This window comes from Triturus cristatus, chromosome 4_1 (genome assembly GCF_964204655.1).
Source record: "Triturus cristatus chromosome 4_1, aTriCri1.1, whole genome shotgun sequence".
NCBI classification, from domain to species: domain Eukaryota; kingdom Metazoa; phylum Chordata; class Amphibia; order Caudata; family Salamandridae; genus Triturus; species Triturus cristatus.
In genome coordinates this window covers 1167785780-1167811357 of record NC_140585.1, presented here as the reverse complement: position 1 = coordinate 1167811357, position 25578 = coordinate 1167785780, and the positions used below count along the sequence as shown (strand labels likewise).

General features: G+C 43.6%; 1 protein-coding gene across 3 annotated transcripts in view; it reads right to left on the bottom strand.

Moving 5' to 3' along the window:
* The window catches only part of PNPLA6 (patatin like domain 6, lysophospholipase), a 259016-nt gene that overhangs the window by 167892 nt on the left and 65546 nt on the right, over positions 1–25578 (bottom strand). For all 3 annotated transcript variants that reach the window (XM_085654362.1, XM_085654361.1, XM_085654363.1), the window contains exons 2-8: positions 13648–13728; positions 10336–10404; positions 8722–8809; positions 8249–8331; positions 6059–6147; positions 4244–4384; positions 3156–3315 (exon numbers count right to left, since the gene is read on the bottom strand). In XM_085654362.1, coding sequence (XP_085510488.1) covers positions 3156–3315; positions 4244–4384; positions 6059–6147; positions 8249–8331; positions 8722–8809; positions 10336–10404; positions 13648–13686 — 669 coding nt within the window. In that variant the 5' untranslated portion in view covers positions 13687–13728. The remainder of the gene's footprint in view (positions 1–3155; positions 3316–4243; positions 4385–6058; positions 6148–8248; positions 8332–8721; positions 8810–10335; positions 10405–13647; positions 13729–25578) is intronic.

Genomic DNA, 25578 nt, shown 5'->3' with positions numbered 1-25578 from the left:
TGCACTGTTTTTGGACTACCTGTAACATGCAAAGTGGCCATTGTCTTGCAATAATCTTGGGTCATGCAGTGCCACAGGATTCTCATGTACATTAGCACAGACTCCTGAAGGATGTGAGCACTAACAGTCAGAATGCCAAGATGGTATGCTACACGGAGTCACTAAGAAGCAACAGTTCAGAAAAACAGACTGCTGCAGGAAGTCAGTGTGCTGCTAAGATTCAATAACATTGATGTACCTCAATACAGGATGCTCCAAGAACATAAGTCGTAGAGCAAACTTCAAGAAGTTAAATTTTTAGTAAGGCAACAACCTGCGGCTGAAGGTTATAACTATATTGCTGTAAGTCAAGGTAGTGTGCCATAGGAAATCTGTATTGCAGTAAAGTACGTACTGTAGCAAATCACTACCGCACTCTAAGAAGTCACGGTGTATTACAAGAAGTTGTTGCACAATGCAATAAATTACACTGTTAAGAGAAGGTTTATTGTGCATTAAAACAAATGTGCTACAGAAAGTCCATTAGGAACTGCAGTAAATCAAGACTGTCCTCTACAGAAAGTTAATGCTTTACTACAGTAAATGGAAATATTATGGAACGTTTTAACTGTATTGCAGGGTATTATAACAGAGTGTCACAGGAGATCATTATCAGTCTGACAGCTCATGAGAATTTGCTAAAGGGAACTAATGACTGCATTGCATTAAATCAATAAACTCTCTATATGAAAAAAGGAAAAACATGTGATTCATCACTATTCTAGATTTGTCCAGCTAGACTTTGTCAGTATTGCATAGACCTGTGGGATAGAACTAAGCATTTCAAGTTGGATTTAAGTGTTTGTAGAGCTGTAAAGTTAATAATATGACTTTTGGGTCACATTTTTAACTAAATGTATACTAAAAATCTATCCTTCTTGGTTTATGCTGGTTGAAATAGTTTGCTTGCATGCATTTAATTCAATAGAACACCATTTTATTGTTTTACCAAGAATGTTATGGGACTAAATACATGACTATTCTAAATTCAGCCTTAACACATTTGAGGCAATGTGCTTGATAGTGACCCCATACATACCATACTGTAATACATAATAAAGTATTATGTTTTTAACCTAGTTTGTCTAAACACATTAATATTTCAATTGCAGCCTTAAAGGGTTGTCACAGATTTTAAACAAAGTAACTTATCACAGTGCATCTAGTAATTAATATTGCGGAATTTCTTTTTAAATTGAACCACGGTTTTTTCTTTTTTAAATAATGTATTATTAAATAATGTATTATTTATTCAGTTTCATTATACAAGTTAAAAAAATGTCATCATCAGTAACACAATCCTCACATTTAAACTTCTATACTCCCATATTTTAGATATATAAGAAAGTTATTCAAACCATTTGTCACTTTGTTATTAAAGCTGCATTAACACACAATGTTCAAAAGAAGAGTGAGAACATGGTATGTGGGAAAGAAACTAGATGGACTGAATCAAACAACTTAGTACAAAGCATATGACAGTCCATAAAATTATTTTTTCAATCAGTTGAATACTTGCTGTATCACATTTGCAAAAATAAAATGTTGGGCATTCAAACACTCCTGCAGCCTGTATATGTAACATATAAGGCATGTCAACTGACACTATTTTGTGTTGGCATATCCAACAGTGCGGCGGGACCTTCCTCTGGCAGAGAAGAGGCGGAGACTGCGACAAAGCAAGGACAGAAGAGGGCATCTGATATTGTGCGTCAGCTGCGGCAAGAGACTAATGGAGCTCTGCTTCAGGAATTGGAGTTCTTGTTTTTTTAACTAGTCTTTTTATTAAACTTTTCATCAGTTGCAATATACAGTGCCTCCTTCACATGAGAAATGGTGTCATAGAACCAGAACATTAACCATTGTTATTTACAATCATGCAATGTTTCAGATGCAGGAGCACTGTTTCTGTGTCAATAGGATTACTTTACAAATCTGTATTCAAGTAATCTTACATGCATTTCAAAACCTATCTTGAGAAGTCAATGCTGAAGTTTATACACCATGTTTACACCCCCCCTCCCCCCATGGTCCTGGTTACCTACCACCCTACCACCCTCACCCTCCATGTTCCCGAGGCCTCTGTTCCATACTTTTCCCCATTTTTTTGGGCAACCTCTTACTTTCATAGACTATTTTTTCTGTAGCGCTGCACCAATCTAAGTCCGACTTCCACTGTCTTATCTTCGGGGCAGGAATTGGAGTTCTGCTGGTCAACATGCTGGTCATCAGTAAAGACACCAGATCAATGGAGGGCTGCTTTAGGAAGTGGAGTTTTAATGATGAACATGCATTGAAGTTCAGTGAACAATACCTTCCGGACCCTCTTTCCTCAAGCCTACGTGTAATGTTTGAATGAGCCATTCAAATATTAATATGGTGGTGGTGTTCCAACCCACTGAAAGAGAATTTGCTACAAGCATAGAAAACAAACAAGCTCCCTCAGAACAGTCTTCTACACCACAAGAACCCACAACAAGGATTGTTTTCACTCACACTGACAAACTGCTCCTGAAATGAGTGACTGCTGTCTGCAGATGTGGTCTTCGTGCCCTGGGTAGCCAGAATAGATGGTGGCTCTCAGCCAATAATGGTTTGAGAGTTTCAGAAAAGAGGTGGAACAGTTTATTTGATATAATTCCAATCCCTTCAACCAATCGTATTCTGCTATTGGCACATGTACCCTTTTACTTATAACTGTCATCGTCATACTTGAGCAATACCCCATAGACTTCATTGTCCTGTCTCAGGTTCATGAACATGAATCCCTCACCGTCCCCTGTGGCCCTTTTCGCTTTTGCATGTTATTGTTCTGCTATCCCCTCACTTCCCTCCAGTGGACTTGCCACCATTTTATAGGTTCTTCCTTATGGTCCTCCTCCATTGCCCCAAGTGGCTACTCAGCCCTTTCACATAAGTTTGGTTACATCACTTCTCACCTGTTACCCAAATTAGCTCTACCCTTGTGGGTATCTTGCACATGTTACCCTCTGTCACTCATATCACATGCACCGAGTGCTACCAGCTTTGGTCCTCCTCATAATCATTCTTCCACATGCTCTTGGCATTGCCATCCATTTACTTTATCACTTGGCTTTTTATCTCATGCATCTCACCTGCTCAGTCAGGCAGAGCTCCAGTTTGCCTTCCTGAACCACGTAGATACTGCTGTCTGGTTGGCCCGGGCGGAAAACATACTCGCCCTGCTGGAACTGCTGGAAGATCATGTGCTTGCAAAGCTCCAGGAACAAGGGCTTCTCAAAGTGTCCCAGAACCCTGTGTGGAAGAGCAACAGCAGGTGAGAAGAAAGCTCAAAATATCCCCTCCTCACCTCATTTGTAGACTAAGGGAGCCACATCAAATTTGGTAAAGTCCTACAATACAACAAAGACTCTAGTGTCCACTGGGGATATGAGATACTGTGCAAGTGGGATGAGAACAAACTTAGGAGAGCATGGAACTGCCAAATGATGCACAACTTAAGGTGCGAGGAAAACAGCAGCACTTCTGCAGAGTGTAGTGTCCTGGGAACAGTCACAAATAGAATTAATCTAGTAACTGAAATAGACTGGCTTCAAGAAGCTTACAAATAATCTGTTTAAAAAGATGCAAGCAAAGTAAACAAAACATTTACTTCTCCTGTTGGAACACTGTGCCATCAAGTCATACTCTAGATGTTTGGTCACAGCTTTAAGCATTAACAAAGGACTCAATGCTCCCCTTCTAGAATGACTGCATATTTGCTAACTTTCATTCAGGATTCCGCAGAGAAGCACTAGGAGAATGTTTAAACGTTTTTCACCTCTTTCTGTGGGTGTTTCATACTTTAAATACAGAAGGAATCAGCACCACGGCGCACTTTACCTTCTTTCCTCTATCAAATCAGTACAAACAGAATTCAGTCAGCAAATGATGGATGACGGTTCAGCGTTCCCTGGTGGTCTGCACTACTCAGTTCTGATTGACCAAACCACATTAGTCTTTAGTGGCATCAGCTGACGGCCCAGCCGAACTGGGTGTAGGACTCTACAGAAGAGCATCTATTCCTTAGTGCAAGCTCCCCTAAGTTCCAATGTGTATTCACTCACACACCCCTCCATCCAAAGGTACCAATAACCTACTTTCCCAAGTTCTACTGAGTTATCCCTTGACACACGCCATGCTGGGTTTGATTTAGGCACATTTCAGGACCCAGAGGGCTCACCGGACATTCTTCAACATGTACAGGACCTCCGAGGGCAGATGGGAGTTGGCAACATCAAACTCTGTGAGGTCTGCCTCCAGCACGGAGGGGGGAGGCTCCTTCTGCTGCAGTGTTGGCACTTCCTTCTTAATCCTCAGAATTCTAAAAGCAATATTAGGTTGATAATTAAATCTAAGATGCATAGGAGTTGATGTTCTGCAGTGGGGTGATCAAGGAGTTGCATGTGTCATTCTCAATTAATAAAGTGCTTAGGGATACTGTGCGCATTCCGGTTCTTGAGTCTGTAAAGGGTTTTGTTATTTGTTTGAGTGAAAGGGATTCCTTCTAATCTGTAAATGTGGCTCTCTGGTGCAATCAGTGTAAATACATTTATCAAGAGATTTCTCCCTGCAGTGAGAATCCACAAAAACAAATGAAATCTTTTCCATTTGAAAACAAATCAGTTTTTCTTATACTCTGCATTCTAAAATAAATGATTTGAATTTATAGTCAAAATGTATTCAACTTTTGGTTTAGTTATGAATGCTACAAATTCCCAATGTTTTTGCAACACAAAGTCACCTACTGAAGAGAAAGGCATTGCATTTCACTTACATTTAAACAAAAAAAAAAAAGAAATGTTTTGGAACTGTATCTACCGTTAAACAATGCAACCAAAAGGATCTACAAGGTTAACTCGGAAGGCAACAAATACCAGGGCAACAAAAAAAAAATATATCACAGTACCTATGTTGTGACGAAATCAGATTCATAGAGGTGCATTCTCAACATGACTCCCGCGGCATTCAATTGACCTAAATCTTTTATTTTTTTATTTTGTATCCCCCAGAATATACAAGATGACAATTTCCAGTTAATAGTCTGTTTTCCTTTTTAATGGAATACAGTAACAACCAGTTGTTTGCCCTATTACAAACAACAGTCAATCAAGTCAATTAATCTCGAAAGGACTCAAGGGTTTTTAGAATGTGCATCTACCAACATTTAACACATCTGGAATCTGAACTGAGTTGCTGTGAAATTTATTTCAATAAAATATCTTTCCAAACTCGATCTAGAATCTTAAGAGCGAATAGTATATTTGTGAATGTAACTGACACTTTGACTGATCTTTATCTCTTCCTAATATATATTTTAAGCTTGCGGAAATTGAACAAAGTAAATAACATTACTGCTTTCACACATCATGTAATTTCAGATCTTAATGTCTTCACTACATTTAGGGTGCATGATGATGGAGTCAATGGCTGAACTACAATTTGTGCAACCTAAAGAGTTCCCATTCCCAGTGTTAACATAAAGACTCTCTTACTTAATTTGAGGTCCCTATTGATAAGCATAGCCCTCAAATTCCTTTTGGGTATTTACTGAGTGTATGTTGGAAGAGGCTTCTCTTAACTATCAGTTTCTGAGATTGCATATTTCGATAATATGCTGCAAAGTTTGGTTACAATATTAAACCACTGCTTAGTTTGTCTGGTTTAGAACGATATCAACTTAAGTTGATCAACTAATTCTTACTTTGATGATTGTTAAGTTTGCCCTCATAAAACTAGTCTTAGTCATAACACAATCTTGAAGGATAGATTTTGAATAATCTTCTCGCCACTTAATTTTGATGAACTTGATACTCTGTTGCACACAACAACCAACCAATCTCAAAAAGCTGGACAAAACAAAAAACGAAACTACACCCCAGGCTGTGCTATTTACACACAGGGACAGACATCACCTTTCACACAACAAAGAATTGTAAGGCATGGTCACAAGACGGCACAGCCCGAAATACCCCTGCTTTCACTATCTCATACTTACTTTTTGGCAATGCTCAGCATCTTCTGCTTCTTCTTCAATTTGGGCCTTGCTGCTGTGGTTTCAACCAGCGAGGATGTGGACTGCGATACCTAGAACAAAGATGTCATCATCAGCACTTGCATTGGCACCGACAGTCAAGGACAGCCTATCGCTGGTGTAAGAGTGGTGCACTGCATGAATACTTTGTCACAAAATGTCACTGCTACCTGTATCCTAGCATGTGGCATAAAGGCAGAACCACTGAACAGTAGCCCTAGAATTTGATGTGTAGGTGCACTGTGATAGTGCAACTATCAGATATATCCCTCAGTACACAAGGTTACAGAGCATGATGATGTATCACTAAGCTAACTTCTCCTTGTCTCAGGAATTTAATGTGTAGGAGTATTGTGAAAACGCGACAACTAGTGTTGCCCCTCGGACGCAGATTTACAGAGCATGACGACGTATCATCAAGTTAACTTCTCCTTGTCTCAGGAGTCTAATATGTAGGAGCACTGTGAATGTTTGAATACTTGGGGTGCACCCCATGTGCATATGTTTACAAAGAATGATGATGTATCATCAATATAACTTCTTCTTGTCTCGGGAACAGTTATGAAGAGTGGATCTGCAGAACGCTCAGCAACTCAGCCAGAGCAGGCACCTTTGCCTTCAAAACTGCATCAATCACAGTCTAATGTGCCCAGTATATTGCTGATGATCAGCAGTGAATGAACTGGCTATGGTGTATACATGTGCAATGCATGTACCAAATGCAGGTGGGAAGTATGCCAGCCATACCAGGATAGATAAGAGCACATGCAGTGCAGTCCAGTACTGAGGCAATCTAGCAAAGACACTTTGAGATCGACTAAGAAACAGACTTTTATGGAAATAATGCACAGCACACGTATTTGGTCTCGGTTCCCTCTCTGCTTTGAACATATAGGCTGTATAAGGTCACCACGTGACTAAATCCTTTACAAGCAAGGCATTAACACACAAGTGCCATGGATTTCTGATTTAAGAGCCTACATCACCTACAGTCCATATCAGGGAAGATGGTGCTTTTTTCAGTCATATGGTCGTACATAAACATGCATGCATGCATGCATGAACGGCTTTAAATCCTAAAACAAAGGCAGCATTTATTTTCAACTTGGTGGCTCCATGTGATGAAAGGTAACAAACCACCATCACTCTGCATACATTTAATAGGCAAATGGAGGCGTGCAAAACAACTTGGTGGTGCAAAACAACTTGGTGGTTTCAGAGATGGGGCTCGCTTTGAATGCCCACCAACTGGCTGGAATTACTCAGGTTGACAGTCATTCGAAGAACTGATTTGTAATCGCTCATAAGGAAAAGAGGAACCACTACAAAAAGTGGGAACAGTCAACTGCACAGACACAGAGTGGCACTCTCAAAGAATAATCTGACCACCGACAAAACACTGTTGTCTGGATGGAGACATCTGAGAGACTAGTACACGCACCAGGCATTTATAGGAGATCTAGATCAGTATTGTTGGCATTTATGTACTACTCCTACACAAGGTAACCACCAAGAAGAAATCTGGTGCCTGTGTAGTAATAGAACAGAGCTGAACTCACTCTGCAAACTCTTGGTTTTGACACAGTGGCTTGTATAACAACACAGACACATATGCACTCTCACTGCAATGTCTATCCATTGAGCAGGAAGCCAGGCGCCTGTACACAAAAAGTAAGACCCCTCCTGGAAAACTCATGGATAGCAGGAAACTCCTCCCTGACTGCAGAGACTTCTTGAAGTACTTTAGGCTATTTATGCATTCTTGCTATAGCTCTTGAACAATGCAGCTGCCCTGAAAATGAGCCATACTATTACCTCAGCAGCCCTCAAACTACATATGGATTCCATACCAGCTTAGAGTACAGGGAGTGCCAGGCTCTTCCATTGTATTGAAGCCGGGCACCTGTACAGACCCAGAATGGCAGGTCTATGTTACAGCAACCTTGTGCACCATTTGGCCCTGCCACCTGTATAGACATAGCATGGCAGGTCTACGGGACAGCGTAGCCATCTAGAACAGACGGCATTACTAAACGGGCAGCCTTTCTTCTCTTTCTAGAAACCTCTGCTAACTAGGACAGGACCTACATAATCAGAGTGGCATTCTCTGCTTGAAAATAGAAAAAGAAGAACTGCCACCTTCTTCCATTGTACCTTTCTCATGATTTTTCGGCCGTAGAACAGAACTTTGTCACGCTTCCGGAATCTGTACTTCGGTGTGTCTTGGGGTTGGACTTCTACGAGGAAAGAAAATGGAGAGAGCAAGAACAGTAATGTAAAAAACTATCAATGCTCAAACCCACATTAACATGCCACTGCAGAACATAAACTGTGAGAGAACATAGTAAATAAAGCTGTGCTGTGCATGAGTGTGTGTGTGCCTGCCGGGGGGGGGGGGGGGGGGGGGGGAATCCAAGGCAGGGAGCTGTGGGCAAGAACATTAGCTCAAAACATCCAACCCTCAACAAATCCAACATTTCAATAGAAAAATAACCCTCCTGACACACTTTTAGCTCCTGGGTGGAAATTACAGGTTTGTATTCACATTGCACAAGCTTCTTTACCATCTGTGGGTGCTGCTTTACTGCAATATAAAAAATACAAATAGGTGATTATTTGAGACTTACTCCTGAGACGCAACTGTCTGACTACCACCAGGATTAATGCTGCTATGAGGACTACCGAGACTACCACTCCAATCAGGACCCCCAGCATCTGGAATGAGAGAGAGGTTTACAGACACAAGATAGAATAATAGATATGCAAGCTGCAAAGCAGTGGTTATCCAAGTAGGACATCTACATTAAGATATGCACCTGCAGTTGTTCTCACAACTAAAGCCCCCTTCCCAGCCTTGACAGCACCAACAAACACAACCTACCAGGGCAATAAGAAACTCATCTTCCAATACCATCATTCCTAGTCCCCTACAGTTCCTACTCGATTGTACATTTACGAACACAACTGCAGTGTACACAGCTGTCTGCATCTGTTTTAGCTATCTACCCCTCATCTAAAAGAGGACAGAAGTTTCTTTCTGTTCTGGATGCATCTTTGCCATAATAAGCAGTAGACACCGTTTTTGTGGAAATTGTAGCTAGAGATCCTTATCTAAAAGTGTACATTATCATTTTGATACGTTCTTGATCTCCATCCTGCACCACAAGCAGATGCCACTGTCTGTTCATAATCATTGACCAACAGTAGACCTCAGTCTTTGTCTCTTTCCTAGACTTCTGTCTTTCACTCACCAAAGTGGAAGGCACCAAAGTATGTACCTGTTCTTGATGTTCATTTGTTGATCTTTGACCCCACTTCTGTATCTGCCACCGAACATTCATCATTAAAGTTCATTGTTAAAGTATCCAGTGTCTTGCTCAATATACAAGCCGTACCCAGGCCTCTCTCTAACTCTTTCTCTCTCCAGAGGTCCATCTCTTGCCCTAAAATTATTGGTCTCTTCATTCTCCCCTCTTGGCATTTGTTGCCTCTATGGTCTCTTGCTCTCCACACATCAGTCAAGTTGTGCTCTGTCAATGAATGCACTATATCCACAAAGAAACATCCCATGCCCATTACAAGGTCTAGCCCCCCTCACAGCAGCTCCTGCTCCTTGGTCAGTTTCCATTCAGAATACCAATTGAACCATCTTTGCTTCTACCTCACTATTCTGCTCTGAGCACCTATTCTTGACACCCATCTCTCTGCTTCCCTACATAAAACCTTTTCCAAGGTATGTCCCTACATATTGACTAATCCTATTGGGAGGGAGTGCTCTCTTCTCCGTCATTCTCCATTTCCAAATCTTTCTCTATGGCACATGACAGAGAGACTCTTGCCTCCTCCCAGTGCTGATTTCCCACATATTCTGTTTCAGAGTCTCTGCCACACCATCTTCAGCTTTTTTAGTCATCAGATTTCTCAACCCTTGGCTCATTCCAAAAGTTACTCTTCCCTGTGGCCCCTGATTGTAGGACACATGCATCAAAAGCTCATACCTCCTTAATCTCATTCCACAGACCCTGCTCTACAAGGCCTTCTTACCCATGGCTCCTACTCCAAAGACTCTTTGATTTTTACTAACGGATATCTGTTTTGTTACTCATCCTTCTTCACCCTACCTCCCCAATCACAGAAACACGCTCCCTATATTGCATTGCAGCCTAAGTCCTTGCAAAGTCACTATATATTCTCTATACCCTATCCCCTTTATTGCCAGCCGCCAAGATACCAACACTCACCATACTGGTCTGCTGCTGGTCTTCAAACAGCGACTTGATATTGGGTAACACAGCTGCCAAAGCGGCGTCCTAAATTCAGAAAAAAATGGGAAGTTAGGAAGCTAGCAGGCCTGTAGGTCTAGCTGCAAATTGTCTAACCCACCAAGCCTTAAATGGCATCTGCACACCTTTGCCTCTTACGAGTTTATTCATTGCCCATAAAAGAAGGCAGCAGATGGAAAATGAAATCTATGAAGGACTATAAAGAATACCCACACATTTCCCAGCAGTTATCGCCAAAACTCACCAAACACTCCAATGCCTAATAAAATTCGACCCACTGTCACCTGATGTCTAAGCAGCCACCTGATAATGTCCTCAATTGCCTACCATGCTTCCCACCCTGCTGTCCACCAAGTCATACTACACATCTCCTCAAAATCTACCAAGTTGTTGCCACCACACTGGCCATCAGAGTTTACATCGCTCCTCATTGATCACAAATGCCCACCAAATGTCCCTAGCTGTGCTCACCAAAATATGTGCCCCTTCAGCTATATGGGCTACTTTACTTTTTCAATCCATCTCATCTACTTTGGCCTGATGAAAAGACCTCGGATAACAGGCCTGGTAGGGTTGACACTTGGTGGCGAATTTTAAGGACATGGTGGGAAAGATAAGTGAGTGGACCTACACAGTGCAAGACCACCAATTGTCACAGTTATTGAAGCTGCAGGTTCAACTTAGCAGTCCAGTCTTTTAATATGTAATACTGGCTTTGCTCCCGCTGTTAAGTCTGTTTCTGAACAATTTCAGTTTTGACAGCCAGGGAAACTAAGGCACTTGAAAATAAAATGATTTGCCCAGTATCGCAACCATTTTTGGGGAAACTGGGTTAAAACACAAGGTCTCCACTCACATAGTCGGAAACATTATCCCTTGTTCACATCTAGTTATACTATCATTCAGTATTCCGTTGCCAAACAGAATTAATATGGTGACATAATATTTCCACAGTGCACTTGAGTTTTTGGCAACAAAGTCTGACTGCGTTGTACTGCTGACTGCCAGGATGTTATTGTCATCAATAACAAAAAGCATTTTCATGAAAAAGGCAAGAAAAAGAAAAAATATATAAGTACACATAAGCAAAATCTTATCGAATAGGTAACAAATTCTATAGAACGCTACTGAGGCACCAGAAGAAATCACCATTCACAGGGGCAATCTTTGCAGCCATGAATTATATCAAGGAAATGGAAATATGAGCAATAAAAGACTAGCATGCAAAAATGCAAATGAACCAATGCTGAAAGCGGAGCAGCAAACCCTTGAAGCCCAAGTAGACTCCATTTCTTGAGGCATCACCCCCCAAAAAAATGCTCTTCCTAAACCCACATAACAGTAACTCCATCAGGTTCCATGAGCTTCAATGCCACAAACTTCATCAGAGAGATATGCCGATAAAAATCTTGAGGCATATTTCTGCTTGACAACTGAGCCACGCTTTCTTTGAAACCACAAAATGCCAGATCTTTCTCAAATATAAGAGAAACTACACATCCTGTATCACGTACAGTACTTGCTAATGTTTACCACATTTGATGGGGTAATGCGGACAAGCCGTATATATTATTTTTGGCTATTCATTTAAATTGGGTTTCTCAACCTCTACTAAACTGTTCTTCAATGTATAGCGTAAGTAAATAGTTCTTGTTAAAATAAATCAGTTTATAACATGAATAAAACAAGCAATTTTTCAGCAAACAGTCACAAACACGCTGGTTCCACTTTTTCTGCATTCTTCTGCATTCTATGCAGCTAACAGAGCAAGACAGCTGAAACCCATCACACAAATTTAAATGTTGGTGTATACAGCCTGAGGCCCAGGAAAAAATATGCCTACATGGAAATAACTTTCACCTACATCAATTGTATGTAAATTAAGGTTATGTGGCTGTCCTGAAATACTGGCATAATGCTCACCCTTCCATGAGCCGTATTACGCATGGTCATTGTTCTCACCAGGCGGCCCACAAAGACAATGCGCCTTATTACAATGTAGACGCTACCCCCAGGACAGCCGCGAGCTCGCGCTGCCCCCAGGGCTGTGCATTTATGTGAAAACACGAAGCAGGCTGCACCTGCCTGCAAGGAGATGTCTGGGGGGTTCATAGGACCCCCTTTCTCCCCTCCACAGGTCAGCTCTCAGTGGGCGCATTCACAGTGCGCCACCTAGTAGGTGGCGCACTGTGAGCGCGTTCCCTGAGAGCTTCTTTGCCTTTGCACCCGTGTCTGTAATATGGCGTGGGCGCAGAGGCAGAGGAAATCCCTCCTTTGCATCAGGCATGCCCCTAAGCAAATGAGGGAACACCCTCTGAAGGTAGCGCTGGCGCTTTAAGTGCACCAGTGCTATTGGTATTACTGAAGGGAATGCACAGCGTCTGTGCCCCCTTCTGTAATTCCAAAGTGCACCGGGGGCACGCAAAGCAGGTGCAAACGCATTTGCGCCCACAGGGCACTTACTGTAATCAGGCCCCAGATCTACTTTGGATAATCCTGGACTAAAGGGTTTTGTAGCCTCCCTCTAAAGCCAGCTGCCCGAATTTTGTTCATCCCCTCTTCCACGGCTAAGGATCACAACCATGATTACTGAACATCCCGGCCTCTTTGAAAGACTCAGGGATTAACACCCTTCTTGATGCCTTGAATCCCTTAGAGCAATTCATGGCGTATATTTCTCCTCTGGCGTATCTTTGCCTTTTTAAGATCATATACACCACCGCTGCCACCACCATCCTTTCCTCTCCCTTAAAGAGACTCAATGAATACATACTTCCCTTGGCATCGCTTAGAGAATATTCGGACCATGCACCCCACCACCCTCCAGGCACACATGTTCTCAAAGCCTTACAGCAGTGCACTACATACGTACCTGCCAAGGCACCCCGAGGTCCGACTAATTTTGAGCACCTTACACCCAAAGTCATTGGTGTCCTTAAATCCTTACAGCAATTCACAGCACATTTACCTGTTTTGGCATCTTGTGGTCTACTCCTGGCCAGAGACAGAGAGACAAACACACAGGCACCCACTTTTCACCCCTCACATCAATCCATAGCATACACTCAAGTCCTGGCCTCCCTTGGATCAGAATCAGTCCACACAACCTCTACCCTCTGGGTATATAGGATTCTTGAACCCTGACAGCAGGTCCATGGCCTACATACTTGCGCTCACGCTTCTGTGGTCTAAATGCTTCCTACCACCCCACACTGCATGTACACATGTACACATGCTCCGGAACTCTGACGGCCACAATGGTATACGTACTTGTTCTGGATACTCTAGGTCTGATTCAGTCTGCCCCATGTCTGAGATCTTGTTTTCAGCACTGTTGACCTGCTATACATCCTTTGGAAGAAAAACAGGTAATGAATGGCCTTTTCACTAGGGACATCAACCAAGCATCTTTTTATCAGGGTACAGGAGGGTGGGAAAGGAATTAGGCACAGAGAAGACGAAGTTACCCATACTCGTGAACTATTAGCTCAATTGCACTATTCGTGAATCCTCAGAGTAGGAAGTGCTGCTCAGTCAAACAAGGTCATCTTACCTGCACCAAAAATGACAGGTCTATAGGCAATTGGGTTATTGGTTGTGGATGATGTGGGTCCTGCTCAATTAATACGCTCGAGGTCAGAGGCGCAACTAGAGACACATTTCGGGGTGGTGGGGTAATTCTTCCAGCGATAGAGTGGAGATGCAGGGTGTAGAATCTTCATGTTACGTTAATAGTGTTCCCCTTTACCTTGTAACTAGCTGCTCAGCCAGTGTGAGGGATCTGTGTAGAATGTTGACATGAGTGGAATGCTTGGGTGCCTGGTGTGAGTGAGACAGTTGGAAGATGGGTTGAGCAGCTAGCAGGCTCCTTCTGGTGGGGCTGCTATCTCTGATGTTAAGATCTAAGTAAATTACTTGAAAGACACTACCTGGCTATGCCCGTATAGGTCACCTCTACGCATGGAACCAGCTTATTACACAGGGGCTCTAAGAAGGGGTGACAATACAACAAAGCCTCATTAGCAAGTAATCGGTCTTTTAAATACCTGTGAAGTACTCAGGTGCGGCTGTGTGTGTGCCCGGGAAGCTGTCTCAGCCTGGGCTGACACACACGGCGGGGGGGGGGCCCTTTCAGCTCAATGGGCTTTGCACGCCTGCTCAAGGTTGTCTTTTTACTGGGAACCAAGCACCCCATTATAGCACTTGACTCTCTCAGGGTAGCGAAGCAGAGCGTAGTCAGGGAAGGCAGTAATCTCAATTTTCTGGCATGCAAAAGAACACTCAATAAATTATTGTCCAGCAAAAAAAAAACAAAATAAAAAAAAAAATCACACACACACCTATACACTACACACTAAATTATACATATATACATCAGATAGATGAAAATACCTTTGGTGACACTGATGGAGCAGGGTTTTTACTCCATAACGGAATACCTGTTTCATTTTCGCATGTTATAATTAAAAGTATTAATGAATAACTATTAATGAATAATAGTTTGTCGAACGTTGACTAATCAACCTTATTAACAAGAGAATTACACGTGGGAATGCTATTGCATGGCTAAATAACAAGTGAACTAAGTTGGTGAGCAAACTGACAGTAAACGATGTTGCTTATGTGATGTTATGGTGTTTTGCGCTTATAATTAATATGCATTAATAGCTTATGATGTCGCAAATGGCTAGTTAAATACACACACATAAGGGTATTAGCTGGGGAATAACAATGTTTAATCATTTCTATGCAGTAATTATGTTTTGTGTTTCTTTACTCTTAAGTTGACAATTGTGACCTACTGAAAGATGGCCACCTCCTGCAGCCTGCAGTCGAGTAGATGACTAAATGAAATTTTGCAAGAAGGCTTCGTGCTGCCTGTGACCTTGCACCACTGATGAACCAAAAGGTATGACCATGACGACAAATCTGGGAGAACAGCCAGAAAAGACCCTGTTTGAGAAACTGTAACGAAGGAATGAAATATTGAACTTTCGAACTGTCAGACCCACAACTGAGATACATTCTAATCAGAGGCGACATCCGAAAAAGTATCAAATTAATTGTGGACACTACATTTATCTATTCATTTTCCGGACAAGACAATACGTGAGAACTTTCCTCAGAGTATCAAGACGACATTATTTCCGCTGTTCATACATTTTTCCTAACATTATTGTAACTTTTGGAATGTAAAATTTAGTATAAAATTAAGTAGACTAGAGAGGTCTAGCGCCACTTCTTCCCGAGCTGATGATGCGAGGTCCCTATGCTGACGGAGAGGACGATGACTCTACATGACGGCAGGAAACCTAAATTCTTCTCCAGAGGACCGGTTCTGACTTAGGATCTGACATTTAGATAGAATAGGTAAATATGAGAGAAATGAAATTGCATTTAATTGGTTTTTCTTGAAATATTAGATAAATGAACAATCTGTTTGAATTCCTGTCTCGGGTGATTATTTCTGGTCATGATTATTTGATTTATTGTGTATTCTTTGAAATGTATTCCTCTAGATTTACAAGCAACTAGTTGGTCGCATTGACCTCAAAGTATAGGCAGATCAGATAGAGCATATGTGCAAGGTGGTTTTCTCCTTTACAGGGCACGGATAGTGTGATTTGTAGTGAAAGTTGGTGTAATGGGCCCCACCAGCGTATGATGTGTGTATGCGTGTGCGACTGTGAAATCATTCCGTCCGTGGAAGTAGAGGGGATTCAGAGGTTCTGATCTGCACCAACACCTTATATCAAATTTCACTCGTAATGGGTGCTGAATTTCATAATCACAACATCTCCCACCTATAACAGATGTAACATCACACCATAAGGGGTTGTTATTATATATATAAGGCAGGCCTACCGGCTTTGTCAGGGTATCACACACATTACAAGTCAGCCACATCTCCTGATTCACTATGATATTACCATTCAAACCAAAGGGGACAGTAAACAGATTCACATGCATTCATTATAAACACAGGCATTGCACGGTTTACCATTATAATTGTCAAATAGGCATTTCAAATGAATAATTTCAAATCAAAACAACTACATACACATGCCATCTTCAGGCTGCAGAAGGCAAACATAGGACCAAGCACAAGGGAACCTTATGTGTCCTAATGTAACGTAACTGGTGCCATGTAAAGCGCTCTGATACCGGATTGGATTCGGGTCAAGTTCGCGCTATATAAAACTCTGCACAAAAAAAAAGGGGGGGATCCCACACTTGAGAGGAAAAGTTTCAGCTCTGGGGGTGCTTGAAATAGTGATTAACCTCTCCTGTGGATATGTTCTGTAGGACCCAGGAGACATAGGGCCAGTTTTCTCAAAATATTCCTAGGGGGCTGCCACACATTCTGCGTGCTCTGGGAGTGGAAGATTTAGCTTTCAGTGCCACTAGGCAGCATTCTGGTGTTCATCTGTGTCCTGAGAGATAGGTTCCCTGGGACACTGATCCTGGTGTCGGTCCCGGCAGATGGGGGTCCATGAACGCCTCTCTCCTCACGATGAGTAAAATGATGCTGCGTTGACCCCTGGGCCTGCACCCCCCCCGAGAGTTTGAAGAGGCTGATAAGGGTAGGTCTACGTTCTCTGCTGACTCTTTTCATTTGATTCAAAGGGAAAAGCTTTAAAGCGCGGTATAACTCGGGCCCATTGGGCCGATATTCCTCATCTGTGGTTGGCTTTGCTCCTGGTGGCAAACTCTAGCCACAAAGAATATTTTGATCAGGCGTCATGTCCTCTAAAGGGTGAATTTTCAAGCTTCCTCTGCCAATCATCAGTGGCGGCTGGTGACCTTTAAAAGTGTTGGGGGTAATCTTTGACTCTAATTCCAGTGAGCAACCCTGACATCTCAGTGGGATCTGGTGGGGGCGGGGGTGGCTCACTCAGTCCCACCCTGACTCACTATTTCTCACTCTGACACACTCACTTAGTCTCACACATTCTCAGTTAGTCTAACTCATTCTCACTCAATCTCATCCACTCTCACTCAGTCTCACTCACTGTCGCACAATCACTCACTCTCACTCACCTATCACTCAATCTCACTCTGAATCCCCAGTCTCACTTGTTCCTACTTAGTCCCACTTAATCCCGCATACTTAGTCTCATGCATTTTCTGGCACACTCAATCTCACCCATTCTCTGACTCACAGTCACAGACATTCTTAGCCAGTGTCACTTAACCCCATTCATTTTTACCACTTCACTCTGCGTCAATCAGTCTTACTCTGATTCACTCTATCTTACTGGCTCAACTAGTTTCAATCAATGTCACTCATTCATACTCAGTCACACTAATTCAGGCTCACTCTGACAAAATCAGTCTAACTGATTCTCACTCTGTCTCACTCAGACTGTGCCTCACTCAGCGTTACGCAGTAACACTCACGGTCATACTCCCTCACAGTAACACTAACACACTCTGTCATTCTCTCTCACCACCATCCATTCACTCTCTCACCACCATCCATTCACTCTCATACTTTATTGTTGCTCACTGACTCCATCCACTGATTCTCTCAGTTTCACTTACACACATAGGTGCACACCCCACATGCTGTCTCTTTCACGCACTCATAACCACAAACATACACACTTTCTCATATGAACAACACACATTAAAATACTTAGTGCCACCTCTGCTTAGTGTATGAGAGTTCTGGGTGGTGCCCAAGAGGTCTTCCTTGCATGTGGCACCTAGGCTTGGTTCTACGGAGAGTGGCTTGGTTCTACGGAGAGTTCCTTGGTTCCCGAGAGTTCTCTCTGGCGCCTGCCATTCTACCTGGTACTTGACAGCTGTGTCTGGTGCCCAAAGTTCAGCCTGGTACACAAGCACCCTGTCAGAGGTCAGCCAGTGCAAGAGGGCTCTACTCAGTGACTAGTGGCTTCTTTAAATATGTGACAACTCCCTCTGGTTCCTGCCACTCTCCATGGTACCTGCGTCTCATGCCCGAAGATCTGCCTGGCACCCAAGCACATTGTCAGTGGTCACCTGGTGCCAGAGGTCAGCACAGTGAATGGCAGCTCCTTCTCGTACCGTGGAGTTCCCTCTCGTCCCTGCCAATCTTCCTGGTACCCGGGAGCGCTCTCTGGCACCGACCCATCTCCCTGGTGCTCAAGGATCTGCCTGATATTGTATGACACTGCCCTGGTGCCCAGTGTTTTTGCACTAGCCCCAGTTATGAAGCCCTGCCATAGCTCAGGGGGGTGGGTGTCTGCCCCTTGGAACATCTGCCTGTATGAATGTTGTCTTTAAATATTCAAGTAAAGCTCAGGTCAGAAAGAGAGACCTGCTTGCAGGCCCTGGAAGCTCTCCAAGCTGCTGCACTGTCAGGAGCATGTTCTGCCCTTAAGGTCGGTTGTCCATGGCCCAAACCTGTGAACTACGGCTTCCAGGATCATGTCTCTCTCAAACACAGGCACACACACACTCACCATCTCCTCTCTCCCTTTCTTTCCTCTTTCCCTCTCTCCCTCCTTCTTTTTCTATTTTCACTCTCTCAACTCTTTCTATCTCTCCATCTCTTTCACCAATGTATCTTTTCTCTCCCCTCTCCCGTACAGTGCTTTGCACTGATGAGTTTCTAGGTGCCCAAAGCAGGGCATACCTCATCCCCCCTCTACCTCATCCATCCCCACATGCACACATATGGCCCTCCCTAAAATTCTAACCCAGGGCCTGTCCTTTGCCAATGGGACTTAGAGCAGGGCTGTGTGTCTGACATGACCGAGGAGCTGTGAAGCTAGAGACAGTTCTGACCATCTCACAGGCATGACCAGTACTCACAGGAAAGGTCGGGGGCAGCGACCCACTCCCCTTCTTTGGACTATCAGTCTGTCTCCATGCTCACATTCTCTTTGCTCTGTTCGCTCAGTTCCCTCCTCTGCCTCTCAGTTCATCTTTCTCTGCTTCACCCTAATCTCCCGCTCTCCGACTCGTCTACTTGCTCACTTCTGCTGCCTCCTCTTCCACCCTCTGATGCTCCTAAGCCCCTTTTCCTCCCGTCTTACTCCTTTACTTCACCGATTATCCTCCTACCCCTTGCCTTATTTGCCCTCTCCTCCGCTCTCATCTGCTCCTTGCACTACCCTCAGCAGTGTGGCGATGGAGCAGAGGGTACTTTGGGGAAGGAGAGGCTGGCTGATCTTCAATTGTGTAAGCAGTAGTGTCTTGTGGTCTGGTCCTTTTGCTGCTGTGTAAATAAGCTTTGAATCGCAAAGGTAGTATATGATTGGTGTGTCGCATGGAAATAAATTAAGGTGTCATTGGTATGGTGGTTTGTGGTGCTAAAACCAGTATGGTGTGTTCAAGTGTAATAAGACATTAGTAGCATATAGCCGTATGATGCGACGTAGTCTTTAAGTGTGCTGTTGCAGGAGCTGGTGCAGTGCTCTGTTATGTGGCTGTGATGTGCATGTAATGAGCTTGGTGTAGGTACTCCATGAAAAGGGTAGATGGTAGTGAGAAGGGTGGAGAGAGATGAGGTGGGATTGACATAGGAGAAGGTGGCATATGTTGGTTGGGGGTGTTGCGAGGAACAAATTGTGTTTTCTGTTAAGTATGTTGTGTTGTAGCAGTGGTGTGGTGTTGGGGAATTAGGGCAGCACAGTGTTAGTAACCTGGAGTAGAAGTGTATGACTGTGTGGCAGGAATGTTGGGATGTCATCCCATAAACAACATTCCTGCTAATTTCTTCATGCTAATTTCTTCCTCTGCATGCGGCAAAGAAGGGTCTGCATTCAATCCAAACAAGCATTGGCATAGCCACTAGGTCTCGCTTTTGGGACCTTCTAAGTATTTAGTTATGCAGCACAATATTCTTGGTGCAACAACAACTGTTGCATGGCTAAACACTTAAAAGGTCCCAAAGGCGAGACCTATTGGCTATGCCAATGCTTGTTTTATTAGCTCATGCAATGAAACACCGCATGTTGCAGGGCTTCTCCGTGCAGTTTGGAAACTGACTAAGTCTGGCTATGATTTCAAAACTGATGAGTTAAGGTACATGTCACTCCACTGCCAGACAAAACTTTGAGTATAAGATATTAATGGTCACCACCACTGCCGCATAATGAAGGTCATTTGAGATATTGAGGTATGTCTTGTGCAGCATAATGCCCCGTACTGGAAAGAGCATTTGACATTTGTGCTGTAACACTGCGGCCATTTTGTCCCGAACAGCAACACTGCTTCACAGCACATTGTTTTTGGGGGCTAAAGTGCACAAAAACAGGCTGGATGGAATTAGTCAAGGTGTCTGAATCCTGCTGGTAGCCCGACACCGCCAAATCCACCTTCAGCAGGTGAGATGCAGGCCTGGCCCCCCCCCTCTACCCACATCACAAGGCCCAAGAGGTATATGCGCGCCGGCGATAAGCCCCATTTTCTCTCAATATTGCAGGCTTCATGGAGCCTCTTAGGAAAGTTTAAAAAAAAAATAGAGCGGGAGAAAAGTCCTTTTCCGTCCAATCAATTCCATTTCTATTTAATGTCCAAGGAAGGTGGTGTTAAAGTGGTAATGACAGTGGAGAGATTGAAGTTGGCCGAGCTGTCCCACTATATGGCGAGTAATAACTTAGGAGCGAGCGGCGGGAGGGACGGGGGGGGGGTTGAGGAGGGAGCCTGGAACACTAAGCCATATCCAATGACTTAATCTCTTGCTCGATACGACATTAAAGTGGGAAAGAAGGCGGGGAGGCAGAGCAGGCTGTTCTGGCCCAACCTGGGAGACGACAATACAGCGGACTGCACCATTCCAGTGATGGGGAAGTGGGCTGTACCACTGCTAAGGTGAATAGCTGGGGGGGATGTGCCTTGTGAGTAAAGCATGCAAGTTGGCCCATACAACCGGGTTTAGGAGAGTGTGGATGGAACCATTGCAAGATAGGGGGGGGGGTTGTAGTAGATTGGGCTATTACTACGTACGAGCGTAGGCTGATTTCCAATAGGGCCAGACCAGAGCATGAAAGAATGGACCAGCCCATTGGTGGGAGTGGCTGTTTGATTTCAGACTGATCAATTCTAATAGCTACACCATTGTAAAAGCGGGGGCGAACCGAGTCCATTTGGATTGCGGAGGGGAGGAGATTAAGTCGAAAAGGATGGCATTAAATAAGAGTCATGTATATGTAATGTAAGCCAACCGTAAGCCAATTCTAACTTGGTCTGTTTTCTGTATAACACGGTTAGCTGTGTTTACAATGGCATTTAAAGCTATTCTCCATCACTGCGATTTTAAGGTGTTTGCCGCGCTCGTTAATGTAAAATCCCACGGTTGCCCAGAGCAACGGCTAACAAAGGCCGACAGCTCCCTTCCACAGCGTAACGATGAACCGCGAGATAAAGGCGTGACATTTGGGCTGCAGAATGAGTAATGGGGGCTGTGGGGTGAAACAGGGTGAATGCGTGAGAACTTTTGAGACAGCGTGAAAGGGGTTTGTGGTTCCTGGTTGGCGTGCTGCATCTCTGTAGCGCATAAGAACGCCCCCAGTGATTTAAAAAGAACCTCTCATAATTTAGCCCTATATAAGCGCTCAGGAACACTGTGGACGGAAGAAGCAACGTCATTAAGAGAACAAGCGAGCGCTCGCGCTGCAAGTTAAAAAAAAAAAAAACAAGCTGCGAGACACGCTCTGTGGTGGGGAAGGGGCATTGAAGCGAGGCGCGTGCGCTTGGCCGAGCGAGAGGAAAGCCAGATGGCGCCTCTGCTCATACATGTGCACGTAACCGCACACACTATGCCACACAAAGCTGTGGTCGGACTTTTAAAACTCCACTCCTAAATGTCTCGCCAGAGCAGCGCATGCGCTGGCTCAGGCGAGACCTAAAAAAAGATGCCATATTATTGCACTTATTATGAAAAGTTGTTTGGAATCTGCAGCCACTAGTTCAAATCCGATCACCTTTTCTTTCTTCCTGCCATTGTCGAGAAAATGAGTGTCTGTAAGTCTATTCAAATTCTGTTGTTCCCCAATCTTTCAGTATTCCTGCAAATGTTGCTAAAATTAATGTTTGATGGCATTGTATTTGCCCTCTATGCCTTTTATTATTCCGTTGCATTTTAATAAAATGAGTGTATTTTGTTATTTCAAATTCTGTTTTCCTCTGAACCTTGTTTCGTTCTTTTCTACAATGATAATCAGTGTGACGTGAGTTGTCTAGAACCACTTTGTGGGTCTCATGTTTTTAATTCTCGCTGAGCTAGCGCATGCGCTGCTCTGCGAGAAATTTAGTGAGTGGCTTTTGAAAGTGCTACCACAGGCTTTTCCTGGCCTCAAGCTTGCGGTCACGCGAGCGTGCACGCACGCAGCCGCCATGTGGGTTTCTGTCAAGGCTCATTAAGCATTCGTGCCTCTCTCCGCCTTGCTTGCTTGCGCTTCAATTCCCTCTCCCTCCCCCACTACAGATCGAGTCACTCTGCTGGCCTCCACCCCCCCACCCCCGCCTCTCTATACTGCAGCATGCCACTCTTTCCTTTTCCCTGTTAAACATTTTGCTTCTTTATTCTTCTTTCTATTTTTATTTCAGTTTTTTCTTTCATACACTTTCTCTCATACAGCTTTTCCTTCTCTCTAATAACTCATATTCTTTCTTTTCCACAAATCGATAACCAGTCAAATAAATACTGTTTTTCAAATTCATAAACTTGATATTCATATCCGGTTCCATTAAACAACGCGGGGGGAAATTTAAATTTCATATTTTTTGAGATGTAAGCTTAAGAGCAAACGTGTTTAACTCACGTGCAGGAAAATTATACAGTTTCATCGATTTCCACTCCAAATACATTTCCCGTTTTTTGCCACTGACTCAAGTCTGTACTCCTTCCCACTACTCTCACCCATTTGTAGCAGCGTCTAAAGGCACTTTAGGAGCTGGAAGCTGCGCCAGGGGCTTGCAGCCAGAACATGATTCCCAGCGCCTTCCAATACCACGCTGCATTCCCAGCAGTGACACTGACCTTGTGCCAAAACGCTTGAGACATTTCAATCTCTCTGTTCAGAGTCGACACGCTGCGCATTGTGCTTAATGATGCACAGTATTTAATGCACTGGAGGGAAGGCTGCTCGGCGACGGCTTGAGAGCCACCGAGCTCAACAAACTCACTTTTTTTTTAATTCAATATTTACATTTCATATAATTTGAAGTGTGTGTTCTGTGCGCACCTTTATTAAACACTGTAGGTAAAATAATTGCACATTTTCATAAAAGAGCGACGAGTGATTCGATAGCAACTTGCCTCCACGCCCCTCACGTTATGATTTCCTAAATTGACAGCTGAGACATTAGTCATCTTTGAAATCCTTGAATCTGACAGAATAGTCACATCTGAGAAGGGGACAGGCTTCTGTCCTGGGCCTTTGATGGCTTCAGATTACTGTTCAGAGGCTCGGAATATGCTTCATGCTAAGACTCTTATTTCTATAGAGAATGCCATGGTATCAACATTAAGCGATGCTGTTTAAAGATAGGCTTGTCACTTGATCTTGAGTCACTGCATCCACTGTCAGAGCCGTCTGTCTACTTACCCATAATCCTCATCACTTTGATTGACTGTCTGAATCAGGGGGCGGGCCTGGCTTCGCCTTCCCGAAGTCGTACTGGGAAATTGGAAGGGACTCTTTCAGTGGCGCTAATCTTCATGGGAGATCGAAGCCTCGGGCCAAGGGGCTTGGTTTCTTGAGAGCTTAACTGTGACCGTCCACCAGGATGCTGGTCCTGCAAAATACTTTCTATAGTGAAGAATATGTTGTATTGATTTATCCAATTATTTGCCTCACACCCGACTGTTGGTGGTGCACGGTGCCCTTAGACGATTTCCAACTACCGGTCTCTTAAGGTTACCTTTTATCCTCCGAGTACGCTTTTGACTAATGGTGTCTTATGAAAGTGTTGCTTTACTCTGTCGTCATACACATCTTGTGTGCTTGTACGCTGGTTAGTTGTAAACGCCCATTGGGCTCAAAGGGCTTCAGCCCCCCCCTCCCACAGTGTGGCAGCCCGGGCTGAGTCAGCTTCCCGGGCAGACACACAGCCGCACCCGAGTACTTCACAGGTCTTTAAGACCATTTGCCTCTTAATGAGGCTTTGTTGTGTTTTTCACGCCTTCCATCCCCATTCGGCATATTGCTGGGAGAATTAGCCCCCACCCCCCGACATTATTTCTTAGCTGCATTCTTCCCGTGGATCATGTTACTTGGCTTTCTCTTTTGCGGTCGCGTTTTTTTGTTTGTTTTTGTTTCTCAGTTTTAAGTTGCATTCCTAGTGGGCTATTTCAAGTTGCATATAACAGCGCCACCTACCGGCCGCATGTTTCTGGTCGCTCCTTGCTGATTCACTCACTCAAAGGCAACTTTCAGGAAACAACAGTGAATATAGTTGGAAAAGAAGTGTCCGTTTTCTAGACTGTAATACACATTTCGAGTCAACATTCCTTTAGAATATACCTGCCAAGGACTCCTTTCACAAGCTGGAAAGAGAAACTGACGGACAAAATCTACAACGAGGTGGAAGCTCAAATTCCTTCTCCAGCTGGTAACCAGCACTTTAAGTTCTCTGTTTTTATTTATTTGCGATGCAGCCTCTTGGTTTTTGTCTGCATTTTCAGATGGATTTACACAGCGCAATTAAAATACTAGGAAATCTAGTTGTTTCGTATCTGTAACCACCTCTTTGTGCGCGCGCTTTGTATGCGCTCGTATATGGCAATTGTTAACACGTAGTTGAAAATACCACCATTAGGACACACTCATTGTTTGCTGGCTAAGCCTTCTTTCCTCATTTAACTCCTTACAAAACAAGAATGTGCAATGCAATAGGTGTAACATTTACGCAAGTTTGACCTATTGACATTGCAAATAACAATGCCTTTTATTTTTGTTTTTGAAACATAAATAAACAAGCATTGGCATAGCCAATAGGTCTCGCCTTTGGGACCTTATAAGTGTTTAGTTAACCAGCACAATATCCTTGGTGCAACAACATCAACTGTTGCATAGCTAACCACTTATAAGGTCCCAAAGGCGAGATCTATTGGCTATGCCAATGCTAGTTATCCTTCCTTCCTAGGCTTACAATGAGAGCTTGAGAGTTGGGTTGACACCCATTGCCCTGCACAACTTACATTCCTGCTTACTAACCATGAAATGAGTGCTTTGATTGGGTTAAACCCCCATTTTTCCATCCCCA